Genomic DNA, 16,260 nt, shown 5'->3' on the forward strand with positions numbered 1-16,260 from the left:
TGGGGGCAACCAGACGTGGTCTCCCTCTCACTGTGCTTAGAGAGGCATCAGCTTCACCTCACTGATGATCCCCAACAAGGGTGAAACACGTGTATGGGGTTGCTGGTGGTACTCTCGTTCAGATTGGAATTGCCATTGTATTTCGGTGCTGGACTGCCCCTGGGCAGGACAAAGACTGATATGCAAATGGATATTTCCCATCTGTGAAAGGCACAGTGAGTAAAAGCAGTGGCTGCGAACTCTCAAGTGGTTAATAACCACAGAACAGGTTATCATGTCTGTTCTTGCGAGAGAGGGGCGCCCGCTACCTTTGTAAAACTATTTTTTAAGGAACCTGGGATTGGTAACCCTAGGTCTCCTGGGGGCAACCAGACGTGGTCTCCCTCTCACTGTGCTTAGAGAGGCATCAGCTTCACCTCACTGAGGATCCCCAACAAGGGTGAAACACTATGGGGTTGCTGGTGGTACTCTCGTTCAGATTGGAATTGCCGTTGTATTTCGGTGCTGGACTGCCCCTGGGCAGGACAAAGACTGATATGCAAATGGATATTTCCCATCTGTGAAAGGCACAGTGAGTAAAAGCAGTGGCTGCGAACTCTCAAGTGGTTAATAACCACTGAACAGGTTATCATGTCTGTTCTTGCGAGAGAGGGGCGCCCGCTACCTTTGTAAAACTATTTTTTAAGGAACCTGGGATTGGTAACCCTAGGTCTCCTGGGGGCAACCAGACGTGGTCTCCCTCTCACTGTGCTTAGAGAGGCATCAGCTTCACCTCACTGATGATCCCCAACAAGGGTGAAACACGTGTATGGGGTTGCTGGTGGTACTCTCGTTCAGATTGGAATTGCCATTGTATTTCGGTGCTGGACTGCCCCTGGGCAGGACAAAGACTGATATGCAAATGGATATTTCCCATCTGTGAAAGGCACAGCGAGTAAAAGCAGTGGCTGCGAACTCTCAAGTGGTTAATAACCACTGAACAGGTTATCATGTCTGTTCTTGCGAGAGAGGGGCGCCCGCTACCTTTGTAAAACTATTCTGTATCACGTGTTTGGGGTCCAAGCACACACACAGAAAAAAACCCAAGGAAGCCGGCTACCAAATCGACACAATTTGTAGACAAATAAATGGTAACATATATTGCTATATTGCTGAAATCTTGTGGCTTCTGACCTAGTGTACTACATGCTAAGTCTCACATGAACATAATAACTGGTGAGGAAGAGACAAAGCTCTCTCTAGCACTACCCATGATCAATTAGTTATAAGAAAATAATACAATATAAGATACAAGATGACCATACTTTTAATTAAAATAGCTTTTATTTAACAAATACTGTACATTTCAAAGTCAAAATGGGCCAAGCACGTGCTACATTTCAATAAGAAGACAGAATCTAAACAGTTCAATATTCACTGAGAAGTCATTGATACAAGAATAATTTCCCAACATTCTAAAAGTGTATACAGGGTCATTATACCTAAAAACATTTTAGCACCAGTCAAAAATATACACAACCAAATTTGGACTGTTTTTTGTTGCTACAGTTTTTGCTCCATTTTCCCCGAAGAAGAGTTGGGAACATAGTTATGGCAGTCTCTTGGCTCCATTCGCACCCTGTAAGCCGCCAACACGGTGGAAAGTTAGTTTGCTCCACTTGCGAATACTGCAAAGTCTTGTGGGATGCAGACCCCAGCTTAAATTATTTCCAAAAAAGTCACATTGTGCGAACAGTACAATTAGAATTGAGACAGTGAGTTGATTTATTCAAGTAAACATCGCAGACAAAACAAAACATAATTCATATGAGACTAAAAAAAGGTTTCATGAAACTCCCTGAAAGTAAAGTACATTCTGACATACATTCACATGTCTGGATGAGGTAATGAAGTAATGCTGCTAGGGCAATACATGAACTTGAGCTTTGCTGTGATCCACAGTGTAAAAAAACTCACTAGGGCGTGTCAAATATCACATTTGGTTTCACAGTCTACTTATGGGAAGGGAGTTAGTTCGCAATAAGCATGGGCAACAAAAAGGGCCTGCGATATTGTAGGATCCGCTTGTGCAATATTGTCTATTTCAAGTGCTCACTAAGGTACAAGGGGGTTCACTTTTTTCACCAATATGGCATACATATATGTATGTACAGAATGTACATATACATCTCAGAATATCACCCTTAAGATGTGTATCACATATCATTAGGAAAATGCTCCTGCGGGTTCTACCGGGAGACTGAGAAAGCATCAACAAGGCCGAGTTGCACATTTTCTTATTATTAATGATTAATGAAGGCTGACCAATCAGGTGATTCCACTACGCTGAACACCATACGGCTTCAGCTTGAATTTTTATGTCAGAAGTCATAAGAAAACCCTAAGAGGTATCTCTTTAATCAAGTAAAGCTTTCCCAGACTGCACCTTTCTTAGTTCATCAGCTGGCTCCTTGGAGCATTATCCACAGCACCAAAGTAGGAGCAGTGGCGTAACATAGAATGGCAGTCCATCTCCCACAAAATATGGCATGGGCAGGATGTGGTGCCCGCCATCCTCAGACATGCGAAGGTTTCAGCCCGGGCAAGGGCTCCCCGCCCAATGAAATCCCCTGCCCACTACACTGCAGGGACACCCATTACTTTCCTGTGTAGTGGAATTATAAACTTGTATAATTTATGACAGTTAGATAATCAGGTCTGTATTACGCTGGACCAAGACAGCAGGGCGTGGGTGAATGCTACAAGCCAACACAATTTGAAAGGGGGACGGGGGATTGCATGTGCATGCGACTAAAGTACACATAGAGAGTTCCAGTAATTCTTGAAGACCAGCAGCGCTAAGCTTACTGTACTCCTGCCAGACTGCCTTCAATGAGACCGAAAATTGAGATCTGATGGGCCAAGATATAGGCCAGAATGTGTGTTCGGTCTTTACCAATTATTTTTTAGGCTAATTTCACTACCCTATGGCATGTGCTCTGAGCGGTAATGCACCTCAATGTTCTGCATACGAAAAAACACACAAAAAAAACTAAAACAAATCCGAACAACTTTTTCAGTGTCATACCTGTTTTTTTTAAAAACACTATTGCAAGGTAAGCGTAGCACTGAGTAGCCCACCATACCCAAAGCAGAAGACCACAGCCATCTATAAATACTGTTAAACACAGGTAAACATTGCACTGCCTTTGTTACTTACGCTTGTTTGGAAGTTTTTTTCTTTAAAATCTACGGATGAACATTTACTTCCAACTTAGTTCCTCATCAGCTTTTTCAAATTCTGCTTTTTTCCCCGCGTTATGCTCCTAGTGCACAACTTGTTGAAATCGAAATTGTAATTGTTTAGAGAAAGTGCCCTTATTTTTTACTGATGCTCATATTGGTGTTACATTCCTATTTTATGTTTGGAGGAACCTTTTGTTTTAACTTGCTTGATTTTACTGCTTTATTTAGCCGCATGCTACTTGCATTTGTGATGATTGGAGATAGGAACTACACGTTCCATTAGGCTTTGCGCGTTTCTTTTCAGTTTGATTGGCAGCGCGTTTGGGTGGGCGCGTTTGGGCTGATTTGCGCTGGTTCGCATCTGTTTGCAGTATTGTGTCAGGTTGGTTGTCTCTTCCCATGTTCTCTGCTTCCTCCACTTGTACACATTGTTTTTAGTTGATTCTTCTTTACATTTTTCTGGTATACATCAGGGTGCCGCATATAGGATTTGTGAAGTATGGCCTACAATTGTGCGCGTAAAGTTGTTTTTAAGTCTAGGAGAGCAGACAAGGTGCTGCAGTGCTTTTTGACATTGGGCCTTTCTCAACCTAGCATGTGTGATACTGAATATTGTGTTGACGGAGGTGTGGCCACCTCGATGGATAACACTGAAATAAACGTTACTACTCGCGAAGATAACCAGGTCTGTACTCAGGAAGATGCCTCTCTACGTAAGGGGATGGAGGCGTTAAGTTCAGTGGCTGCACTTTCAGCAGCTGTCATAGCAACGGCGACATACACTATTAATCAATCGCTAGAATTGAAAAATGTGAAAAATGTTGCATATCTGCCGCATGGTTCCTTATTTGGAAATTAGATTAAACATTTCTCCAGCTTCATGGTAGGAGGGCACCCAGAGTTTAAGTCGAAAACATCGGGATCCATAGCAATATTGGCTGTAGGCAAAATGGAGGATAGTGGTAATGCTGATCCTCTACCAAATGTATCCAAGGCGGATGATGGACCAGCTGATCATCTGAAATGCATGTTCCTCAATACTAGATCACTGATAAAACATGCCACAGATGTTTCCGATTATATTGTAACTCATCAAACTGACATGTGTGCCATTAAGGAGTCCTGGCTACATGAGGTTGCTGCCCCCTCCCTATGATTTTAATCCATCATAACCACAGGCACAGCTCAGGGGAACCCTGCAGACCCTCCTTTTTCAGCCTGCCAAGCTGCCAGAGAAGGGGAAAGACCATATGCAAATCAGGTTGGGTCTCACCCCAAAAGGGGCAGTCCAGCCGGAACTGCTTGCTCACATCCCTTTTGCATGAGACCAGATTCATTTATAAATCCACATTAGCTGTGCATGAAGTGTAAATACAGGGCCCTGTCGATTGTGATATTATAGACCTCCTGCTACTATGCCAGATTTGACTGAACACATTACGAGTACGTTATTGCCTAAACCATATTCGAAAGTTATCTTTATGGGTGATTTTAATCTCTGGCTCACAGACAGTTCGAATCTGGTAGCATCTAGGACGGACTTAACAGTTAAAAGAGCGGGGGTTTTCCCAAAGAGTATTGGAACTTAGCCATATCAAGGGCAATATCCTGGACTGGCTCCTTTCCATGAATAGTAACATTAGTTAGCTTAAAGTGGAACCTTGTCCGCGGTCAGAACGCAGTTTTATTTTATTCAGGCTGGTATTACCATCTTGGATCAAGGGGACTATATCAGTTAGCACCACTCTTGACATCTAGGAACACACAAAGGTTGTCTGTGGAGGCTATGAATCCTTTCCTTTCCTCTTTTGGTCAGAAGTTGTGTAATCTTAACTCTGCAGATTATATCGCCTCTGGTTACCAATAGACACCTTCTGATGCAGTTAACCAACTTGCTCTTCTAAAGACTTGTTCTTTGCCATCCAACAAGCAGAATACATGGTATTCCTCGGAGATACATGAGCTCAAGTTTAAGAGGAAAGGTTTAAATAAATAGTGTAGTTCTAGCTCGGAGGAAGACAAAGCCCTGTACACCATAGCGGCTAAGAAGCATAAAGCGGCTATTATCGATACAATTAAATCAGACTAGAATATGAGGATTTTGAATGCTGGTTCTCACTGTAGGGAGCTATTTAGAGTTATCGGAGAGCTTGAGAATCGCTGTCCTAATGAATCAATTAAACTAGTCAAAGACAGTACTTGATGTACGTCTTTACAGGTAGCCATGTTTGGGAAACTGCATAGCATTAGGGAGAGTATTGATGCCAAAACGATACTACTGGGAGTCGATTTGCCATGCAAGGATGTGCATACGTCGGTAGAGTTTAAACCGATTACTGAGACTGAAATGACTAAAATCATAGTGCAACTTAAGGCTCCTAGCTGAAAGGGAGATGTCTGCACAGCGGATGTCGTGAAGCACTGCCTGTCGTTGCTGGTACCAGCAATAACAACATTTGTGAATCAGTCATTTGTGGAATGTCATGTTCCTGATTGCACTAAGCAGTTTAGGATATCTCCACTGATAAAGAAACCTAATCTGGACCCTCTTGTGCCGACTAATTATAGGATGGGTAGCAGCATTCCATTCCTTTTGAAAATTCTTGACAGGGTGGCCTATCAGCAGGTGCAGAGCACCTTATCACCAATAACATCTTGGGTAAAAGACAGTCAGGGTTCAGGGGGGCACACAGTACTGAATCTGCCTTATTATATCCCAAACCGAACATCCTACGCTGTATAGGCAGAGAGCAGGCCGCTCTGTTGATGCTGTTGGATCGCTCTGCAGCATTTGACCTTTTTGACATTGCTTTGCTTTTAGATAGACTCTCTCAGGCAGGAGGCTTTTCTCCATCTGCCTCTGCATGGGTTAACTCTTTTCTTTGTCATGATCTGCCAGAGTCTTTAGCACGGATGCGGCTGCAGAACCAGTAAAGATCCAATATGGCGTCCCTCAAGGGCAATGCTTATCACCAACACAATGTAATGTGTACACCTTGCCTTTGTTCCAGCATTTAGAAGACAGAGGAGTTTGTTATACCAACTATGCTGATGACACGCAGTGTCTAATCCCTCTGTCTGGGTTCTATGAGCAAGATCATGAGGTGATAAACAAGGCATACTCTTTGATACAGCAATGGATGATGTCTAATGGTCAGGCATTGAATGATGCTAAAACAGAGCTCATGGTCATTGGCACGTCGGACATGCGAATCAGACCGTTGATATTGCAGGATGCAAATTAAATACCTTACCTAAAGTTAAGACTTTGGGGGTTGTCTTTCACCAGCATTTGAACATGAAGTCTCATGTTAATGCCCTTATTTCTTCAACAGCTTCTTATATTAAGCTTCTGATTCAAATACGACCCTTTATTACCAAGCAGAATTGTGCCATGGCTGCTAGGGCCATTATCGGTTCCACTTGCTTGGCATTTGCAAGAGTGACATGAATAGGCCTCAGGTACCTCAGAACAGTGCAGTTCCGGTGGTAGCTGGGCTAAAGATGGAGATCACGTCTCTCAGAATAGAAGAGATCTGTATTGGCTACCAGTAGGTATCTCTTTTCGATTGTTGACAATAACACACTAATGCCTGTTTAGCACTAGCCCAACATATCTTTCTGAATGGGCTCCTGAACCGCAGAACATTGTTCTCTAATAACTGCAACTTTCTGATCGTTCCCAGGACCAAGTTGACACTTTTCGCAAAAAGTCCCTTTTTATGCTGCTCCTGTGCTGCTGAATGGGTCCACGCCTCCCCCTCCCCCCCTTCGTTTTGAGAGGTAGCACGTAGCTGGATCTGTTCAAATGGTTTTATATAAGCTGATTGCCTTTCTATTTATGCTTCCCTGTTATTATTCTGTTTTAAATTTGAATGTTATGTTTGTATTTTGTGTTTGTGCCTTTATGCCTTCCTTGGCGCTTAAACAAATGAACTAAACTAAACTAAACTTAACCAAACTACACCCATCCTCATGTCAGAAGCCAGACTGGAAGAAAATGTTGTAAGACGCTTTCTCCTTACCAATGAAAAGGCAGGTGCCTTGCTTCTCCCTGAAACAACCATATGAGAACAGGCGATAGGTTGCAGCTGTAGAGTTTTCACCCTGACTCAAATAGACTAGCAGAAAACTGAACTGTTTGCAACAGGTGGCATCCCAGCTCTTCGCTCCACTCAATCAGCCCCTCCTTCGCCTTTCTCTGTGTACTGCCCTTAGCGAGTTGGGCCATTGCAGCACCCTCCTCTCTGCCCTCCACCCTCCGCACAGCCCTTCCTGTGAACTTAGGTCACAAGCCCCTGCTGCTCTTTTCTGTAAAACCCATCGTACTGACAGCCATTGTAGATCAAGCTAAAACATTGTGGGCAACCATAGTATACGGCTACACTGACCAGTATTCACAGCTGGAACGGCTTAATCGCATTATTTAAAAGTGAAGGCTTGGTAGGGATTTATTTACCAATGGAACGAAGGGGGAGCAAGAGTTAGTAGGTAACCAATGGGCATGGCTCAAGTTAGCAAGGGGAACCCTTGTTTTCTGAGCCAAAAGAGACAGCGCCTCAGTGACACCTAACTGATAAGGCCAATCAAAGTAGAAACATGTCTGTGGGGTTGCTGTTAGTACTCTTGTTCAGAAGAGAATTGCATGGCATGTCAGTGCTGGATTGTCCTTGTGAAAGGGACGACGCTGATCGGCAAATGGATATTCGTCCCCTAGAACTTGAGCGTAGACCTTCATGGCCTGGTGCCATCGCATAGAAGAGTTTATTTAGCCTTCCTATTAGAGGGGCTCTCACAATTTTGGCAAATGGCACAAGATTACATTAGAGATTGGGCTTTGGTTGAAGCGTGGCAAAGCAACCGTACTCAAAGCAGCAATGTTTATATTAATGTTAGAGCATTCAACTTAGACCCAACGAAGGATGCATACTGAATCATTATCTGCACTGAAGCTGACATCATTGGTTTAGTGCAACTTGTACTGTGATAGAGGTGAACAAGCCAAAGACATTGCAAGCAAGTCATGTGTCAATTGCCAGACATTTTGTTTTGGACGAGTCAAAGCCGAGCCAGGTTTTTCTGCAATGAGGAATAGGACCGTCTAAGTGCTCAATGGCACGATGTGTATTGGCTCACAGGACCAATCCAAATCTCTGGCACGGTTGTGTCTCAGAAATGTCTGCCTTATTTATTGCTACACTTACAGAATCACTTCCTAATTTTAGAAAAATGTTGTAACTGGCTGAAATGTATCTTAAAACAATCAGGCAGACAGCAGGTACGCCGGGACATACAACCTTGAGATGGCCTTCAGTATACCTGTTGCATTTAATCTTGTCCTAATCCTCTCGCGACCTCACTGGGGGAAGTGAGAGCACATACAGTCTTTACCCATGTGCACGAGTGCATTCCTCCTCTTAGCAGTATTCAGTGGTTGGCATTTTCATATGGCACCCGAGGATCCTGATCACCAGGTGTTTCTCCAAGTCCACAATGGAGTGGGAAAATGTGGGTGGAAAGGCAGTAGTGGAGAACAGGGAGGGATCAGCAGGCAGAATCTAGAGCAGGAACCGAAATGCACCCAGGTCAGGTGTGCTTTCTCAGAGCATTTTTGGGGCCATATTAAATCGAAAGGGGTTCAAATTGCTTTTGAGACCAATTGAGGAACAACTGTGAGTTCAATTTAGAAGAGGTTTTCAGATCATTTTAATACCAGTTGGTGAATGCTTATGGTGCGAGTGCTGTGATTGCCTTGTAGTCATCTAAGCAGGAACATTGTATTAAGAGGAAACTTGACATGCCAGAAAGCAAACTGTTAGCTAGTAGCTAGTGGCATGTTATGAATCACAATGATAAATAAATATATAAATAAATAGGCGTGAGTAGCTGGGTGTGCCTTGAATATTGTGTTAAGAATTCGGTATGTATACGTTTTAAATGCCTGTATAATCCGCTGCCGAATGGAGGCTTGGTGATTCAAATCGCAGAGCTATTAGTACACGTGACTAACTTATAGGTTAGACACCAGAGTCATGTCTTTAGTTTGCATTAACATGGCATTTAGAACTCGGTTGTTGAGGACAACTGCCACGATTGCGTCCTCTGTGAATGTGCCAGCTCACTCTTCCAACACCAACCCTACTCAGAAGCAATGTTTAATCTTGCTATCTCAGCACTAATACATAATATGTTTGTTCGGGGCCTTCCTAGGTGGTTTACAGTCTTTATATTCACCACTTCTGATGGCATGTCGTTGAACTTATTCAATAATCCTGCCATAGAAAATATATTATGTAATGTTACTACTGACTGCCCCCTTCCCCTCTCGTTGAGTGACTTGTAGTCGTAGGAGTGCACTTCTACTGAAAGATGACAGCCTTTGTCGCGATTATTAACATTTGGATGCCTGTGTCAGTGGCCAATCACTAATTTGCTTTAGTGCATTTGTGCAAGACTGTGGTGGCCATGTGCTCATACACCTTGTGGTTTAATCTACGCACCATGTTGGTAGCCCATCTAGTAACTGTCTCCAATCTGCATTTCTCTTTCCATAGAAGTGGCCTCGAGAAATAGACACAAGTTTGCAGATGAGGCTCCATCCACTGTGTGCATTGGCTAAGTATAATTATTTATTTTCCAGGTAATGCCGCAGAAGAGGGAATGTTAGACTGCATGCACATCGAGCCTCTGTCCGTGTACTCTTCACACCCACTGCATGGATATTACATTCCACATAATTTAGATATGGTTTTACCATCAGATAAGTTACCACTGCCATACATTGGGTGATGGGCTACTGTATTTCTGAGGCCTAGATTCACGAGCGTGCTCTTGGCTCTATTAGGTCTCTTACCCCACATTCTAGTGGCAGATCTTTATTGGCATCTGCAAATGAGCCTGCCTTGCCTCTTTTCTTCTCTGGATTGTCATTTATGAATTCACTGATGAGAACCATGCTGAGTATTGACCCCTGTGACAATGCATGCACCATCTACTTTTCCTCTGAACAGCATCTATTCACTAGCCGGGCTTGCTAGCACTTCACCAGTCTCTAAGCCCAATCGCAAGACTGTTTAACTTGCACCCAGGCCTTTTAAAGGGACTCATATGCGAGACTCAGTTGCAAATGCCCAAATAACTGCTCAAGTTACCATTGCAACACCTACCCAATGCTCTTACGGGGCACAGGCTATCGCCCGAAGTCTAGCCCTTCCCTTCTCATAACATGTGTGTGGCATCTGAGAGTAAACCCTGGTGCTGGAGGAGGCACCAGGCACTGTGTGTTTTGACAGGCCCCACTGATGGGAACCCTACATGTCACCACTCAGGTTTCATCACGTGTCACAGGTTTAGAAGACATCAATATCAGGGCAGCCATGATGAGGTTTAACATGTCTTGCACTAAAATAGATGCCAGGCCAGGTGCAACTTTCACCCACAGTATTCGGTTTCACTTTCCAAATGCTCTCATTAATCATTGCACAACATAAAACAAAGTGCATGTCGTTATTCTTTTCTTTTGCGGCTACAAGCCAGTGCATGAATTGCGTCACATAGGTTCAATGTAAACATCATAGTGCAAAGAAGGTGCTTTTAAGACAGTTCTATATTCAGTGCAAGAGGTGGGCATGGTTCTTCTCTGAGTAAATGTCCACACAGAGCTCAAACAGACAAGTGCTTCTCCCCTTCTCTGTGCTGCAAGAAGGGATAGAAAGCCAACATTAGAAAACAGGCAAGAACAAGGCACTACCTTAATGTATCCCCCAGCACTTCTGTGAATAACTTTCTCCTTCAAATTACCATGAATATTATTCTTTCCACTTAGTAATACAATCAGAAAATCACTGCAAGACAGTGCTGTGGTTTTTTTTTTCTCGCTCCCCCTAGCGTTTCTACTGCAGCTCTGATGTATATCACCTCTTTCGCAGCTGTGGGGTATTTCTTCAGCGTTTTCTATGGACGCCTAATTTACAAACATTTGCACTGCAGCAAATCTGGAGATTTGCACCTGCTGCCTTTCTTTGATCCCTCATGCCTAAAACTGGAGGCGCAGGGGCATCGCCAATAGGAACTTCAGCACATTTTTGTGTGAATTAAATTAGCATCTGGGCATTACAAGGGTGCTCAAAGAATGTACTGATGTACTCAAGTTTTAGACTTTCTAAATCAGGTATAAGGTAGCAGGTGAAAATCTGAGATGCTCACATGCATTTTCTCATTTGCTGAGGTGCAAACCTTTATGAATCAGGCCCCTGATTTCAAATGTGTCCCTGTTTTTAATGACAAACATAAAGAACTGAAAAGGGTAAACAGCCATTGCACATGTCTTTGGCGATGGAGAGAAGGGCGTGCAATTGGCTCCAAATGCAGTATTGGAACCTGGGGTGCTCTGGTCATCAGTACAGAGGGGAATGGGGATACTCGATTTAACACACATGCACACATTCGATCAACACTACAATTCCAATTTGATACACTATCTTAGACCAGCAGACCTGTTTTCAATATAGCCCCATGCAACAAAACAGGCGTTTTGACAGCCCAGAACTTTCATACGAAGAGTAAGTCACAAATCCACTGTATGAAAGCAAAGTTTACGTTATTCCGCATGTAAATCCATTTAGAGAACGTACGTGCTTGTGAATGCTACAAACATTGACGTATGAAGTAAAAAGTAGAGCAGCGAAGGCCGCCATTTGTCATGCATTGAGCTTGAGGTCAAGGGCATTTTAAGAAGGGAGAAAGTGAAAACAACAAAGCCGTTGTATCTAAAAAATAAAAAGCTGGTTCCTAAATGGGGAACTTTGTCAACCTTCGAATTCTCAATGTATTATTTGGTAGGCCTCGTCGAGGGATTATATGTATAAAAAACGTACCAGCTTCCTTTGGTTTCCCAGGCAAAAAGTGCAGATGGGCCTGGGGGCCGCGGCGCTGAAGGCCGTGTTCCCAGCCGCGGGCTGGTAGTGCAGGCATGGCTGCCCATCCAGGCAGTCCTCGCCCAGCAGGAGGATGTTGGCGAGGTGCGAGATGTAACTGGAAGCCAGCCGGAGGGTTTCTATTTTGGAGAGCTTGCGGTCGGCGGGCTCGGTGGGAATCAGCGTCCTGAGGGCCGTGAAGGCCGTGTTGACGCTGTGAGTGCGGTCCCTCTCCCTGGCGTTGGCGGCCTGGCGCTGCTTGCTGATGCCCGCCAGGCGGCCCTTCCTCTTCCGCTTCCCCTTCCCGCCGTCGCTGGGGCTGCTGCCGCTGTTGTTGGACTTCTCGGAGCTCTCGCTGCCGCTCTCCAGGTCTTCGATGTCCGACGCGTAGCTGCTGCTCTCCCCAAATTGGCTGCTAGCTGTAGAGTTCATCACCCGCCCGCCCGCGCAGCCCCACAGTCCCCTCGCCGCCCCGGCAGCCCCATCACTTTTATGCCCTGCGAGGAACCAGCACCTGTTAGCAACGGGCAGCCCTGCTGGATCCACTGACACCTCAGCAGCCCATTTTCTGAATGGTTGCTCCTTTTAGATCGAACATGTGGTCTCTCTGTAAGGCAAGGAAGGTGGAGCTGGTCCGGGCAACCCTGGACTCTAGGGCCACTGGGGTGCACCTGTTCTCGTTGTCATGTTAAGGGCAACAACTACAGCAATAGCCTTTCTGAGTGACGAGTGCCACACGAAGGCATGACCAGACAGCCACAGTATCCAGGCTGGGTTACACACACTGCACTGGGCAGTGCACATTCATAAGAATCGTGTATTAAATTGCCTATCGCTGTTATTTTGTACCGCCAGTGTTTACATCATACTGGGAGGTCAATGCTTTCGTAGGGAACTGATATATATCATGTCTGGGCAGTGAAAGGGTTATGGGAGTACGTGGTTACTGTAACGGCCGTCTCTCCTGTGGCACTATAAATATCTAGGTTTGCCCTATATAATACTGGAAGTGTGGACAGAGAAGTAAATAGCAGGGAAGGTACCGTGGGAGCTAAAGTGCAGGATGCTTTATCAAATCTCGTTATCGGCAAGGGAGCAACAGGGATATGCTGCTTCTTATTCTGAACCCGTCACTGAGTGAGGTCACGCCACCAGGTGCACCAGCCTGCCAGGGAGTTCATCTCCTTAAAAGTCCCATTGCTGCGTGCAGAGCCATAGGCGAACTGAGGTCATAGACACTTGCCTCCACCTTGCATAAGTGTGCCCTGACCCACACGAAAGGACAGTTGAACTTGCTTCCTTCTGGCCACTAGTTGCACGCAAGAGGAACGTGGTGTATACTTGATATATTCAGAGATTGTGGTGAAATGTAAAACGTACAGTTAGTGTAGAGTGCAGGGTGGGCGAGTGGGTAGCTAGGGTTGCTCGTGGGCGATGACGCTGGAGTTACCTTCTTTTTTGGCTAAGGATGAGGCTGACCTCTTGTTCAAGCAGCATCTTATTAGAGCGATTTTACTTTCACTGAATACCCATTTTTACTAAATCGTTTAAAAAAAATCTTCTGCATTAAATGAGACAATCTTTTTAGGTTTTGGGATTGCTATCTGTATTTCTTAACTTGACTCAGACTAGATTCCCTTGTTTTTTACACACATGACCACTCCTTGGGAGACCACAAAATATAATTTCTCAAGAAAGGTCCCAACATCAACTTGACTTGTAGATCTTGAAATGTATACATTGGGAAACCCTCTAAACATATTTGTAATTTGTCTGAACTTGAAAGAATTGTCAACACATTTAGCACTGAATAGGACACTGAATTCAATGTATTGCACCAGTCCCGCCGGACAACTACATAAGCACCAAGAAGTTGTGGCCACTCACTGTTAGGCAACCAGGTGGGAGGTTAGTGTGCTGTCACTGCACAGGTTAATTCACCGGGTTTGACAACTAATATCTCGCTATTTGCCTGCCTGTTATGCATGAGTTGAGCGAATGAAGCAACAAATACCTGATACCTACGCTTAGATGCTGAAGTTCCTACATAGGACTGAATTTTTTTGAAAAGTTCTGCTGATACTCTTGTGATACTTTTGTGCACTAAACTATAGAAATACAGAAAGAGCCACTTTCAAGACCTGGAACACTTCACACGCGCAGGAAACTGCTTACCAGCGTGTGTGTAAAGTACGACGGGGAACGCACAGTCCTTCCTTGCCCATTAAGATCCTTGTCAGCTAGATTGCACACACACCGCTCTGCGGCACGCAAAAGCTTACTCATTTATAGATCTTTTGCTAAACGTGCTCACGCAAACAGATCTCTGCCTCAGCCATCAACATTGGCTGGTAGGCTCACTGGGACCACAATCCCCAGAAGCACCAGCACTCTTCATAGAGAAACATCAGGCGCTTGCTTCAGTAGACAAGCCGGCCCTCACAGTCCACATCGTCCGGCGCAGAAAACGCTGCTTGTAAGTACCTGTCCAGCACCTCTTTTCAAATTCTTTAAAAAATGGGATTCTTCCCTTTAGATAAACTGCTCTTGGACCATTACAATCATCAGTGTTTAAATAAAGCTACTTTAGCAGCACTTATCTCAACTGATAAGAAAGACAATCAAAGCAGGAAAGGTAAGGGACTAGCAACCAAAAGACTCCCCAAAAAACCCCAGCCAACAGCGCTCCGGCCCCCTAACAAAGCCGGTAAAACGAAACCTACTTCTGAGCTAAAAATCAGCCTACTCGACACAGGCTCACTGAACAAACATGCCCAATGCATCCATGATAGGATCATTGAGTAGGGCATAGATATCTTCTGTATCACGGAAACATGGCTTCAAGAACCAATTGGTCCCACATGCAACATCGCTGTCCCAGAAGGATATGTAATGCATTGCGCCAATAGAGAATCCGGTCAAGTAGGCGGAGTAGCAGTAATTGCAAGAAGGTCCACCCCCCTTGTCCGGGGTAAATCTAAATGCAATGGCAGTGAAATGCTACATCTAAGCACTCACCTACCGAAAACAGTTGCCTCACCCCGGTAGTAGTGTATAGACCACCCTCTTCCACCCCCTATTTTAATGAGGAATTCTCCCTTTTCCTCAATCTCCTCAAAGGTCCAAACTGTGCCACTCTAGTTGTCGGAGATCTTAATAGATGGTATGGCAACTCAGCAGACAAAGATGCTATCAACTTAGAAAAATTATTGCAAAACATATATTCATGTCACCAACAGTGAACCCACAATGGGAAATGGACATCAACTAGACTGGGAAATAACAAACAACCTAGACACACACGACTACCTGACTGAACCCTGTATGTGGTCTGACCATTTTAGCGTCATCTTTCAGGTTAAACCACCTCTTCCCATGGAAAAAAAAAACCTAACCCACCGATGAAAGTAGCCCAAACGAACTTTAAAAACAGCAGCAGGGAACAGCTTGAATCCTGTCTAAAGGATATCAATACCAATACCAAAGATGAAGGCTCCTGTGAAACCATGATGACCAACCTTCTTGATCATCTAAAAGAACTTGCAGACCAGACTGCTCCCCTCCAGCTTAAAACCCTTAGATCCAAGATCAAACCTTGATTATGGTTCTCAAAAGAACTGGGCCAACAAAAAAAACAAAGAAAACTAGAAAATGTGTGGAGAAAAACACCACTGCAGAGAATAGAGAAAAATGAAAGACTATTGAGCTTAGTTATAAGAAAGAGATAATTGAGGCAAAAAAGCAGTACTTCAATAACCAAATCATATCAGCTGACAACGCGACAAGAAAGTTATGCAATATCCTGAAATCCATTGAGAAACCCAAGGCAATCTCGCTCCCTTCAATCCATCTCAACAGGAATGCGATAATACCCAGAAAGCCTTTTTTTCAGAAAATCGAAAAAGCTAGAGACACAATCACAAAATCTCAGTTATAAAAATCCAACAATATAAAAATGCCTCTAGAAGAGGCTCTGGACAACAACAAAACCTTTAATTTCTCTAATATCACTTCAGAGGACATGGAAAAAACACTTGCTTCTATGAAACCTACCTCATGTGCCGAAAACATCCTACCAGCCAAAATTATATTAGAAAACTCAGACATATTCACTCCCATA

General features: G+C 44.2%; 1 protein-coding gene across 2 annotated transcripts in view; it reads right to left on the reverse strand.

Moving 5' to 3' along the window:
• The window catches only part of LOC138526226 (basic helix-loop-helix transcription factor scleraxis-like), a 97,364-nt gene extending 84,778 nt beyond the window's left edge, over positions 1-12,586 (reverse strand). Inside the window, exons 1-2 of one of the 2 annotated variants that reach the window (XM_069636698.1) lie at positions 12,102-12,586; positions 1,311-10,920 (exon numbers count right to left, since the gene is read on the reverse strand). In XM_069636698.1, the coding sequence (XP_069492799.1) occupies positions 10,888-10,920; positions 12,102-12,572 (504 nt within the window). In that variant the 5' untranslated portion in view covers positions 12,573-12,586 and the 3' untranslated portion in view covers positions 1,311-10,887. Of the gene's footprint in view, positions 1-1,310; positions 10,921-12,101 lie in introns of those variants that run through there. The other variant, XM_069636697.1, reaches the window with a different exon arrangement.
• Positions 12,587-16,260: the final 3,674 nt, after the last annotated feature.

The sequence above is a fragment of the Ambystoma mexicanum genome, chromosome 7p (assembly GCF_040938575.1).
Source record: "Ambystoma mexicanum isolate Mex_15411 chromosome 7p, UKY_AmexF1_1, whole genome shotgun sequence".
Taxonomy (NCBI): Eukaryota; Metazoa; Chordata; class Amphibia; order Caudata; family Ambystomatidae; genus Ambystoma; species Ambystoma mexicanum.